Raw genomic sequence first — 12,820 nt, forward strand, 5'->3', positions numbered from 1 at the left:
CGACCGGATGCATCGCACTCTACCTCRAACGGTTGAGAAAAATCTGGCAACATCAATAACGGGGGATTAATCATTACTTGCTTCAATTGCTCGAAGGCCCTTGAAGCGTCATATCCCCAAACAAACCCATCCTTCATAGTGAGCTTAGTCAATGGCTTCGCAATCTTTCCGTAACCAGCAATGAATTTCCGGTAATATCCGGTCAACCCCAAAAATCCACGTACTCCTTTAACATTTTTAGGGACCGGCCATTCCATAATACTTTTGATTTTATTCGGGTCTACAGATACTCCCAAATCAGAAATAACGTGCCCCAAGTACTCCACTTGTTGCGTTGCAAACACACACTTCTCTCTATTTGCCACAAACTGATGGTTTTGTAGAATTTCTAAAATCGTGCGTAAATGATCAAGGTGTTCCTTCCAGCCCTTACTATAGACTAAGATATCGTCAAAAAAACTAAGACAAAGTGTCTAAGATAAGGTCGAAAAACCTAATTCATCGTAGACTGAAAAGTAGCAGGGGCATTCATCAAGCCGAAGGGCATAACCAGAAACTCATAGTGGCCGTCGTGTGTTCGAAACGCGGTTTTACCGATATCCTCCTCCTTTACCCTTATTTGATGGTATCCAGACTTCAAATCTAGTTTAGAAAAATACATAGCTCCATTTAACTCATCCAATAACTCCTCAACCACAGGAATGGGATACTTATCAGGGACAGTTGCCTTGTTAAGTTCCCTGTAGCCAACACACATTCTCCAGGTACCATCTTTTTTTTTAACAAGGATCACGGGACTTGAAAAAGCACTCGAACTCTGCCGAATGATCCCCTGATGTAGCATTTTTTGCACTTGTCTTTCGATTTCATCCTTGTGGTGGTGTGGATAACGATATGGGCGTACACTAATCGGACCTCCAGTCCCTCGCAACTCGATGCTATGCACCGTTTCCCGCCGTGGAGGTAAACCCGACACCTCTCGAAATACACCACTGTATTGTTCCAGCATCATATCGAGTTCTTGTTGTTGCTGCTTATTTAATTTATGTACACCCGTAGACGTATCGGTGCCTTCTCTAGTCATTATAATACTTTGAAATGATGTTGTCGCGGCCCGTTTCCCACTCCACAGGTTTCTCGAATCATTTGCCTTGCCACCGGACAAAGTTATCTCCTCTCCCCCCGCAAGGAAACTGATAACCCTTTCCTTCCAATCGAAAGTAACCTTCCCGAGTCTTTCAAGCCACGATACCCCCAAAATCAAGTCGACATCACCCAAATCTAATACGTAGGTATCCACCACCGTTCTGAATTTTCCAAATAACAACTCCACCTCCTTACATCCCCCCTGCGTTAAAACACGGTGACCATCCCCTAACCGAACCCCTAAATTTTTATAAGGGTCTATTGTTAATTCCAGTGCGGCTGCTACCTGAGGAGACACAAAATTATGACTAGCTCCACTATCAATTAAAACTTCTAGTCAATCCATAACCAGTTTTTACGAACGACCCAACTCCACCAGTTCGTCCTCCGTTCCAAAGTCGTGTGGATACACTCCTGGGTATTATAGCGCCTTGCAGTTCCGACTCTACATCTCGTGCGATCTTCATTACTTGAACACGATTTATAGGGTTGAAAGTGCGAACCCTCAACCTTATATCAGATCGAAGCCCTCCAACAAAATAACCAAGGTATTGCTCTTCTGGAAGACGACTTACCTGAGACGATATATACTCGAACTCGGTGATGAATTCGTCTACCGATCCCGTTTGCATGAGGTCTTTCAATTCCTCAAAGGGATTATCGCTTTGTCTTCCCCCGTACCGTTCAATCAAAGCTTGTTTGAATTCCTTCCATGTGAGGTTCTCTTCAGTTGCACTCAACAAGTTAACAGTGAATTGTTGCCCGTCCATACTCAGTTTTGCCAACTTCACCTTAATATTTTCAGGAGTATTTTGCACCTCAAAATAAATCTCTGCTCTAGTAATCCACCCTACTGGATCTTCCCCATCGGACATAGGCAATTCCACCTTCTTCACGGCCATACGGAATTCTGTCAATCGATCATCCCCCTTGTTAACAACCGGCGGTATCGCTTGTGGTGGTCGTTCCAGCAGCTTGACTAAATCTGCTAACATCGTCTCCCTGAATTCAGCCAACGAGCGCTGAATGTTTTCTTCCATCATCCCTATTGCTTCCTCCAACGCCTCCACTCGATCACCCACATTGGTTGGCTTTGGTGGCATCTTCAGATACGCTGGTTCCCCTCGAATAATCCGGCAGGTCAGACCAATTTAATAGAAACAGAAAAATTGAGAAGGCAAGCTGAATGATTAAAAGAGGAAAATGAGCTGAAGCTCTACAATGAACAAGGAAAATTAACCAGAGTCTAGGACTCCTCTCCAGAGAGTTCTCTCCTAACAAAATAGACAACAAATAACATAATGATTCTTATTTCCTCCCCTCCACTACTTTTAACTTTCTCCCTAACGACCCTTCTCCTTCTTCTCTCTCCTCGTGTGCACTTTCTATATTATGGACTTTTTACCCAACTGAGAAATTATGGGCTCATGGGCTTYAGCATCTGGATTCCCAACAATTAACCTCTCTTCCAACCTTACTCTGTTAATTAATTCAATCAGGTATTCAGTTGTGTTTAAAATTAGTTGATTATAAACCAGGCCTTCACCTGTTTTGTGTACTATTGTAACAGCTACAAGTAATACAGATTCCCATGGACAGTTTTGAAAATTAATTTACTTAAATATGAAATATGTAAAATTTATTTCTAATTTTAATTGGCTTACAGCTTACTCAATTATTTTGTAGTTTGATGGAGAAATCAGGAAGCCAGGTACAAATGATCACATTTCRATAGAACCTCATTGTTTAAAGAGTAACAAAATTATATATTCCAATTTTACGGAGARGGAATTTAAGAAAATAAAAAGGTTGTAAGTTGTAACCTAAAGGAGGTCCTTGCATCCTGGAAAATACAAGCCGCTTAATGTGATTGAAAACACGACTGAAATGAAGAAAAATCTATGGGCCAGCCTCCTCATTTTACAATTGTGGATATTGTACATGGATCCTAACCAAGAATGGCTTTGAGCTTCGTCTTCTGTTCGTCTGTTAGTGATGTAGGGAAAAGAACTTCAAAAGTAACATACAGATCACCCTTCTTATTGCTAAAATGCAACGGCATCCCTTCACCTTTGAACTTCCTCACCTCCTTTGGTTTTGTAATTCCCTATTGCAAGCCACAAATAAAAGATAMTAAATTAAACCCACCTTGGCTTTTTCTCTATCATATTCTTTTGGGTTTTTGGTTTTGTCAAATAAAATATATTATTTCCATTACGTGCTTTTAGATGTTTGTAAATAAATAAAACACGTAGAAACGCAAAAGACAAACAAAACTACTTCTTCAATAATAAAAGTGAAAAGCAAGAGTGCTCACCTTTGTGCCAATATCTACTAGATGTTCATCAAGGTGTGTAACAGTCTTCTCAAAGCCAACAAGTGCTTGTGCCTGAAAAATGCAACTGCACATGTAAGTTAAACCACAAAAAGRAATACAAGAGTTACCCATCAGTATCAATTTATCATGCCACCATAAGTTTACACTAAAATTGATTAATTTCACTTCACCTTCTTATAAGAGGTGATCATGTGTGTCTGATTTTAAGCAACAATACACGTTCATTTGCACAACTCACCTTTYAGTCCAGTCAAGGCAGAAAAGAAAAAAAGAAAGATGAACAGGCACATTTAAAAACCAGACAAAGCAGCATGGCCAGCATTGTAACTAGCTAAATACAYCATTCAACTAAAACATCTTGAATTTGAAGATGGACTTGCCTGCCTGGACTTCATTTCAGTAAGAACAACTCATTTTGAATTCAATGAAAATTCTTCTTTTTTCATTGCATGAGACAAGACAACCTCATGAGACATTTGCGATAGATAGCCAGGTGCTCCAGTTAAAAGTGCTAGCAAAGTTGTGCATTTTCAGCAAAAAGGTGAGACAGACAAAAAAAAACTATGTTCTCTTTATAAAATACACACGTAGCGATCATGTTTAGTTATCAGCATTCAGATGCAAATAATTGCTACAGAAGAAGATATAAGAGAAACATTACCAAAGTTATTGTAGCAGTTGTGTAAAGGTTGCTGCCTTCCCTCCTAAACCTGTCATGTGTTGCCGTGCGAATGCGGAACTGCCCAAAATTTGAGATTTACCATCAACAATAGAAAACGCTTCAACACACTTRCTATAATATTAAGTTATCAATAATAACAAACTAACCTTCAGATCTCCAGCTTCACCATCTATAATTGGTTCACCCTCCTCATAGAACACCACTTCCTGGGACGAAGTAAAAGGGCACAATCGTTAGACATGTTTTGGACAGTCGAAACCAGTAAATGCATACTTCATAACCATGAGTATATTATTTRAATGGTACATCATGGAGAAAATAAACTAGGAACACCTGCACGAATTTGAAAGGAGAAGAAMGAGGAAATGCAAAGAGGAAGAGCTTTTTCCCTTTAAACCGAGTGAAATTGTTATGTGAAAGCTATCAATCTAAAACAATCAAAATTATATCTGGTTATAGTCCTTGGTTCTTTCATTTGTATTACCACATGAACTATCAAAAGCAAAGGCACAAAGCATAAAAAAACATTATAACTCTAAGACACTAAAAGCTTACCTGCCCATCTTGCATTCCTTTCTCAATATCCACGGTGATAAAATTCCCTTCCCTTTCATACCTTACATTAGGGCACTGCTCGCAGACCTGAAGAGCATAGGAAGCATATATAATAGGCAATCGAATTAGCGCAACCATAATGAATATATAGTGATATAGACTTAGGAAATCRACAAGGTGTAAGATGTTGGATAGTAAATCTTCACAAGAAAGCATTTAACAGATGGTCAGAGACGGCATACCTGCTCTGTCATCTGTTGGAACATCCCTGGACCGATTTGCCTGTGATAAACCTCGTTCCGACAGTTACAGCGTCTTTTTCCTGGAGCAGGCTTTAGGATGTTCTTCTCCCTCCAAACCTGGTTATATTCAACCATAATTCACACAAGCACAGCAAAAAGMAGAAAAAATTAGCATGCACTAGACCAACATGCAAACCATCACCAGGTATGAATGCRCAAGAAAATTGTTTGCCTAAGCAAGTGGTTTCATTCACGCACACACAAAGTTACCAACACTGTATTAAGAACAGTAACGGTGATATAAGGTGTAAAGAAAGGGATCTGACTGCTTTACATAGATACCCTGCAACCAATTTGATGTTGTGTGGTATATTAATGGTTGAATAAGAGGYACCAATTTTCTAATTCAGTTGATGAATTTTTCCTACCTTTAGTGATCCTCCCATGTACAAATCTTCCAATGTTGCATCCAAGTCAACAATTACATCATCACCTTTTGCCACTCGCTCCTCCTCTTCKTGATCTCCTCCACCACCAAAAAATCTGCAAAATACTTCAAGTAGTCAGTAGACACACCCAAAAGAGGCTGATTTTTTATAAGTACCAAATTTATACATTTTTATGTCAAAGTTACCTTGGAATTAATATTAAGTAGATGCTTAAAAAGGTCCAATTTAATTTAAGTTGATTTTTAACTTTATGGGGCTATTTAAGTTGAAAAAGGAAAATAAATTGATTATTTGTTTTTGGTTCCAAACAGCAGCCCTGCTGCAGCCAAACAGCTGTATCCTAACAGCAACATTATCCATACAGAACAGCTGCTGCATCCAAGTGTATCCAAACAGCTGCTGTATCCAAACAGCAACTCAGCTGCAAAGCCCGTGAAGAAGCCCAACAGCAGCAGCCTTGGGCTGCTGCCCAACACCAGCAGCAGAAAAAAAAAAAGTGGAGATCGTGGCAGAAGTCRATAGAGAGGAACGTGGGCAGGGGGTCTGTGGGGGGATTGAAAAGAAACAGAAATCAACCGGGAGAAGCTGTAGATGGACAGAGAGCTTGAAGGGGACAGAAATTGAGAGAGACCAGAACCTGTCAAATGTCAATATTAGCAGAGAGGGCAGAACCCGGCCAAAACCAGGTTCGAACGAGAGAGAAGCAGWTAAYGATCAGGACAGAAACAGAAGTCGATAGAGGGACCAGAGAGAAATTGATCAGAAACAGAAACTGCGAAGAAACTGAAATCGATTTCCAGATTTTAGAGTCGAATTTGGATYTCTCAAATTAGGGTTCTTCATACTCTACTGCTTTCTACCATCTGTAAGTTCAATTTCTGTTTCAAAATAATATTATGAGTTGCTAATTTTCTGTTTCAAGTGATGGGATTATAGCTAATTTGCATTGAATTTTGTTAAGACTTGTKTAACATTGAAACTTAATTGAATTTTATTTGCGCAATTCTTGTTCAGAACCGTTCTTCATTTTGTCGACACTCACGACCGGTCTAAAATCTATTCATAAAAATGTTTTTATACAAGTCAATGATACATGATTTGACAAAGAACCAGTTATACTCATCACTAGAATTTATTCATTATTATTTAAAGTTCTCAATTTAATTTGCATATTTAGGCCATTTATCAATCTTCCAACCCCCACCCCTTATATAATGTTTTTATTGTTAATGAAATYGCACGTGGTTACGTCTTGGGCTTAMGGTTAACACGAGTCCCAGAGGAGACGRCCCTACTTCACTATAACAAGTTGTGTTTTAGAGATAAYATGCTTATTTTATTCTAAATTCTATTATTTGCCGGACTYGATACCCGTCAATTTTCCACCTAGAAACTAGTAGCTTCTCGACAAAAAGAGAAAAGGATCAACAGCTGTTCTCAGGTTTACTAATGGCAGGTATTGAAGAAAAGTCATAATGYTGTTTCATTGGAAATATTAGAAGAGGGGCATTGAATAGGAAGCTATCAAAATGCAACATCAGTTGCAATATTACTTCTTTGCAACTGCAAAAGCGGCAAAATGTCTTGAATCGAAGAAATTTAACACTAAGCCAGCAAAAAGATTCCCAAAGAGACCTATAGTGCCATGAAAACTACTCTCTAAATCGAAATGTGTAAGATGCACCCTTTACGTGACATGTGTGATACCTAAACAGTTGGAGAACCGAGAACTATCAAGAAATAACAAGTAAAGACAACTTATAGGACCAAAATAAAATTTTATTAAGGTAGTCTCTCCAACACTACAGAAGCATATGCACTTAATCCCTRATATTGAATTGGTTTTGATGTGAATTTTCTCAAAAGAAAAGGTGCCATTGCAAGCAGCGTAGGAGTCGGATGTCTTGGTGTAWTCTAGTTAAGAAATTATACTCAATTGTTGAAAAGGGTATTTTATTTTTTCTACTCTTCCAGGTCATCCTAAAGTATTATTAATGTTCTCTTTTTCCCATAACATCTTGTAACATTTGACTTAAGAAATTAGTTTATTAAAAGTAACTATTACATGCCTAAAGGGCCGTTTGATAAGCTCTTAWCGTTTGATGATTAAAAACGCCATTGCTGATTCAGTCAGCATGTTTCCCCTCCCTAAAATACTCTACAAGGATATGATAGATTGAGTAATCTTATGGACCATAACCGATTATGTGATGACGACAATGGACAAATAGATAAATTTAGCTCCTCTGTTCATARTAGATTCTATGACTAGTTTTTAACACTAATAAAGTTCTGTGTAATCATCTTTAATACAAATACATCTTTAAAACTCCTATTCACCAAACAAAATGCACATTCTACAAGATATAACGTTTCCTTAATGGCAACCCACCAGCCACTATTAAAACTAAGTCTGGGTGGCACCAMGCGAAGTCTCTGCAAGTTGCAATTGATGATGCTGTAAATGTATATCGAGTACATGGTTCACCTAAAATATTTTCAGTGGTCTATGAAAAGCCAGAATGGTAATTTATGTTATAGTTACGGGAATTTTGCTTCACAGGCTACTCAAATAATGTTCTACACCATCGAGTACCAACATATGCAAAGTATTTGCACAGTACAGGCAAGTTTCCTATCAGAAAATGGAACATATATCAAAATCTTACGATTTGAATATGTCTTGAATATCCATTCCTCCTCCCCCTCCGCCACCAGCAGCATGCTGTTTGAGACCTTCTTCGCCATATCTGTCATAGATACTCCTCTTCTCACTGTCTGATAACACTTCATAAGCTGAAAATGATGGAAACAAACGTTAAGTTTCAAAATACAAAATTAGGAGGAACAGAAAGCTGTAAAAACATGCAAGTACCATTGTTAATTTCGGCAAATTTTTTGTTAGCGTCTTCGTTTCCTTGGTTCTTGTCAGGATGATATTTCAAGGCGAGCTTTCTATAGGAGCGTTTAATCTGATCGTCCGACGCACCTTTGGGAACCTGAAGTATATCATAGTAACTCTTCCTGTAGAGATCAATCGTTTAAACCATAAATAYATAGACGGGAATAAAAATGGAAGTAGAAAAAGAAATGGACACTTACGCGGCAGTAGCAATGAGTAAGATTGATAAATAGGTTAAAAAGATAAATCTGGATCTGCAATGCGCCATTAAGGAGACTGCGTTTCAAAGCTCCGGATGGAGAGATTGTAGAATCACAAGCAACGGAGGAAAGAATGCAGAGAGACAATCATACTGCGATCATAAAACAAACACGTCTGATCCCACCGCATACAAGGAGGAAGACTAGTTTAGCGGCCTTTTGGGACGTGGACTYGAGAAAATCTAACCAATGAGAGAGAGCTTCCACGTATGAAAGCCAATAGCAACGTGCCACGTATAACATTGTTTTATGCCTACGCGCGTTACGCACGGGTACGGCACGGCACGGCACGGCAGGTCAGGAAGGAAAGCCCAAACAATGAGTGGTTTGTGAAAGCCCAATCCAACCATCAAGCCCGTTATGTTTTGTAATAATATTGAATATTTTATTTTTTGGCTTTTTTTAATCATACTAATGCAGTTGTAGTCATCCCAGAATGTGTATAATTGTATATTAATATGTATGTGTATCCTATTTTTTTTAAATAGTCTTTGAGCATACAATTGTCAAATCGAGTATGATTCTATTTCATAAATAATGATAAATTTCCTGTTAGTTATCAGTYTTATGAGGTATTCTACCGTATTGACGTATTAATAGGGTTTGATGGAAAACTAAATTTTAAAATCTACAGTTGCAAACTTCTAATAAAACTATTTGGTTTTCATTTGAATAAGCCTTGCAAACTAAATTTAACGTCATTCAATATTCTTTGAGAGATTTGTGTGAGATTTCCACATCGTTTTGTTTAAATTGAGCCATAATTGAAATGCCAAAMTCCAAATTAATTCACTGTTGGATGGAGGACTTGTAAGTGCCTACATAAATAAAAGCAAATGCATTTTAGATATGTCGGACTTGATGGATGCAAATTAATCTGCTCTAACTCCATTAGATTGCCATGCATGGTGATACAAATTTTACTATTTCTAATTAATCATGGTTAGTATATATATATATGCTTAGTTGAAATACTCTTATATCATAATTTACCATGTTTAATATCACCTATCATGTGTTAAGTTCATTAGTTAAGTTATTTAAATTATATGTAAACCTCACTAAAAGACGTCAACCATGTCCTTCATTACTTGAAAGGGCATCTTCCTCCGATATCAAAATTAATTTGCTAATTTAGTGTTGCCGATTGACATCATGTCCCAATAGGTCGATATATATATATATATATATATATATATACTATTTTATAAAGTATTTGGCTAAAACTTTTAAAAACTCTTAAAGACAACCTCTATTGCTAATGGTACCACCTATTAAAGCATCCATAAACTCGTTCATCCTTATCCAATTTCATCTCTATCCTATTTTATCGCCAACAGAAACCAAATTCCTTCCCTAACGATTTCATCCTGTCCGATTTCATCGCGAACAAATTTTGAAGAATAAGGATTCGATTTCATCCCTAACCCGTTTCGATTTCATAAACCCTAAACGATTTCATAAAACCTAAAAAAGTACAACTCGCTCCCTGATTCATCGCTCTCTTTACTCGAACTTATGCATAAGATACCTACAACCGGAAGTTGTCTTCCCAAGAGGTCGCTCCCGTCGTACGTCCCAAGCCCCAAGACGTCGATTCGATTTTCCTTAAGACGTCGATTCAATCTCCAAGGTGAGATTCATCGTTCAAAACATAATGTTATACGGTTGGGGTTCCACTCGATTCTTGATTCCATCTCCACTTCTGATTCGATTCTCGATCTCCAAGGTATGTTGATGACATTTTAACTTTCTTTCTCTTCTCTTCAATTTAACTGATTCTTTCAAAAATTCAAAAGGTTTCATGTTTTCTGTTAACGATTGGTTGAAATTATGTGCCAATTTGCAGAGATATTGGAATATACATGAGTAATTTTCTTCATCTCCATTTCGATCGTTTCGAGAAACTAGGGATTCCATTMACTGATTATGTAAGTAATTTTTTGTACAATTTGGGGTTTCAGTTAWAATTTGTGTGYTTGATGTCAACAACATCATAGAAATGCTTATATTTGTTATTGATGTTTAACATCACAAAATGCATAAATTTGTGCTTGATATCAACAATTTCAGAACATGTCTACTACATGTTTGATGAAATGCTTAAGAGAAATTCGTCTACTACAAAGTGTAGTTCACATGTGCATTTTTGGGTCTACCTTTTACTATGTTGTTGTATTAGTGATCATTATTTTTAATGTGCTTTGTTTGGAGAAGCAAACACCCTTTATCGTTTGTTCTTATTCGATTCATTTTTTAAGTTAATGGCAACAATTTGTGTTCCGTTGATGTACAATTTAAATCAGGTGGTTAGTCACGTGTAAAGCTACAAGCTTAAGGAGATACATCTTGCTGTTATTTTATGTGCCAAGCCTCTGAAACAGACGAGTATTTATGTCATATTTGCACACATCAACACCTTTCTCAACAAATGACTGATTTGTATAAGCTTCACAAACTGTCTTCGTAAAGTTTAACCTATTCATCATGCTCTATTTATTATCTATTTCTTGCATGCTTGATTGGCTGCAAATGTGTGCACTTGGCTAAACTTAAGTGCTATTTTTTCTTTTCCATCAAGTTACATATCACTTCTTTCACTGGAAGAAGGGAACACCCTTTGCTGATGACCAGGGCATCTACAACAGGTTGACTTGGTGGGAGCAAATTGATAGCGGCAAACAGCTCACTTGCAACAGGAAGTTTCTAACTGTTGTACCTGTGGTGCTGTAAGTTCTCTGAGTTTCTTAAACCTATAAGCAGGGTCTTGAAGCTCATATCATCACTGTTATTTTTTAGTATATCTGCGTATTGAATTTTTTCTGTTTTTCTTTCGATGAAGCGGATGGAAACCCTTGGAAAAATTCATATTGAGTTTTGTATGAGATATTTTGCTCTATGCATAATTGTAACTTGTAAGGTTGGCTTGCAAAAGAAATGATTTAAAGGAATCTGGACCAGGCTTTTGACAACTAATAAAGTGCCCAACAAATGCTTATTGCTTTGGAGTTGATGCAGGACTGTTTATTGAAAGATAATTGATGTGGGAAAATAGAAACAAATGGTGTAGGAGAAGGAACSRTTATCTTTTCATGAGAACGGCCATAAGATCCTAGCTCACACCATAACTTATGTTATTCTGTGATTACATCAGTATTGTTAAGAGAAGAACACGAAACTGTAGATCTGTTCGAACTAAAAAATTCTGTCACTTACTAATACAAATAAAGGTGAAGGGAACATATTGTAGAAAAAATAGAATTATAAGAAATATATCTTATTAGGAAGTAAATAAATATTGATTTATTTCCTATCGTATTACTTGATCGGAGTTGATCCCTTGCTTGYGTCCTGATCATGGAGGTTAGGAGGTCATTTGGTGCTAYTGTGTAATGATGCTTTCARTTATCTACTTMTGTCATTGTTGTCCACCACATTGAAGATTTAACTGATATTTTTACCATGATTTTTTGTTAATATACTTTGGTTGGTCAAATTGGACAAAAGAAGTTTTTAATTTATTATGGATTGAAGGTGCTTAGAGCAAGATACCTTTACCAATCTCTAACCCATGGGTCTTTTTCAAGCCTTTATACTGTTACCCCATATTGAATACACAAAAGGTGGCCAATGGAAACATTTCCCCATCAAAATAGCAGAACTCTTTTTTGTTTCAATATAATGGAAACACGAGTAATATTATAGCTATGGACAAACATTTACATTAAAATCTTCAACTCTGTTCACTCAAGTGTTTGGAACTAGAACTGATGCATATAGTTGATTTATTTTGTCAAAGAAGACATGAATTTTTATTGATATATATAGTTGTTAAAAGCATCATAATAAGGTTTTTGATTGTGGTTGAGAATTGAGATGTCATTGTTTCCTGTTCTGTTTAGGAAGAACATTTTACTTTTCTTTTCCTTTCTACGTCATACTGAGCTCTGGATCACACAATAGAAGTTAATATATTTTACTTTCTTCATTGAAACTCTTTTTAGTTAGTTGTTTCTCAAGAAAGGAGAGTTATTTGAAAAGGTTTTCATCCACACGAGATGAATGTCAATTGCCACTATCAAGATCTTCCACTGGTCTAATCTAGATCACACTTAGGGGCCGTTTATCAAACACTTACCCGGTAAGTGCTTACCGGTAAGATTTAACACTATTATGTACTTACCGGGTAAGATTTTAGTTCAATAAAATGACATAGTATACAACAATTTACCTGATAAGCGCTTAC

The 12,820-nt window shown here is 37.1% G+C and overlaps 1 protein-coding gene and 1 long non-coding RNA gene across 2 annotated transcripts; one reads left to right on the plus strand and one right to left on the minus strand.

The window, feature by feature from the left end:
• Nucleotides 1–2,855: 2,855 nt before the first annotated feature.
• LOC112513186 (dnaJ protein ERDJ3B) lies at nt 2,856–8,707 on the minus strand. Its single transcript, XM_025119366.1, has 10 exons — nt 8,515–8,707; nt 8,288–8,436; nt 8,082–8,208; nt 5,392–5,506; nt 4,964–5,080; nt 4,722–4,808; nt 4,313–4,372; nt 4,146–4,223; nt 3,464–3,535; nt 2,856–3,253 (listed from the first exon to the last, which is right to left on the minus strand). The coding sequence occupies exons 1-10, from the start codon at nt 8,580–8,582 to the stop codon at nt 3,095–3,097; spliced, it is 1,032 nt and encodes a 343-aa protein (XP_024975134.1). The 5' UTR covers nt 8,583–8,707; the 3' UTR covers nt 2,856–3,094.
• Nucleotides 8,708–10,053: 1,346 nt separating this feature from the next.
• LOC112513740 lies at nt 10,054–11,271 on the plus strand. Its single transcript, XR_003069297.1, has 3 exons — nt 10,054–10,303; nt 10,424–10,505; nt 11,223–11,271. It is a non-coding gene; the product is annotated as an uncharacterized LOC112513740 (long non-coding RNA).
• The last annotated feature ends 1,549 nt before the right edge of the window (nt 11,272–12,820 follow it).

Source organism: Cynara cardunculus, assembly GCF_001531365.2.
Source record: "Cynara cardunculus var. scolymus isolate 2C chromosome LG 5, CcrdV1, whole genome shotgun sequence".
In the NCBI taxonomy this organism is placed as follows: Eukaryota; Viridiplantae; Streptophyta; class Magnoliopsida; order Asterales; family Asteraceae; genus Cynara; species Cynara cardunculus.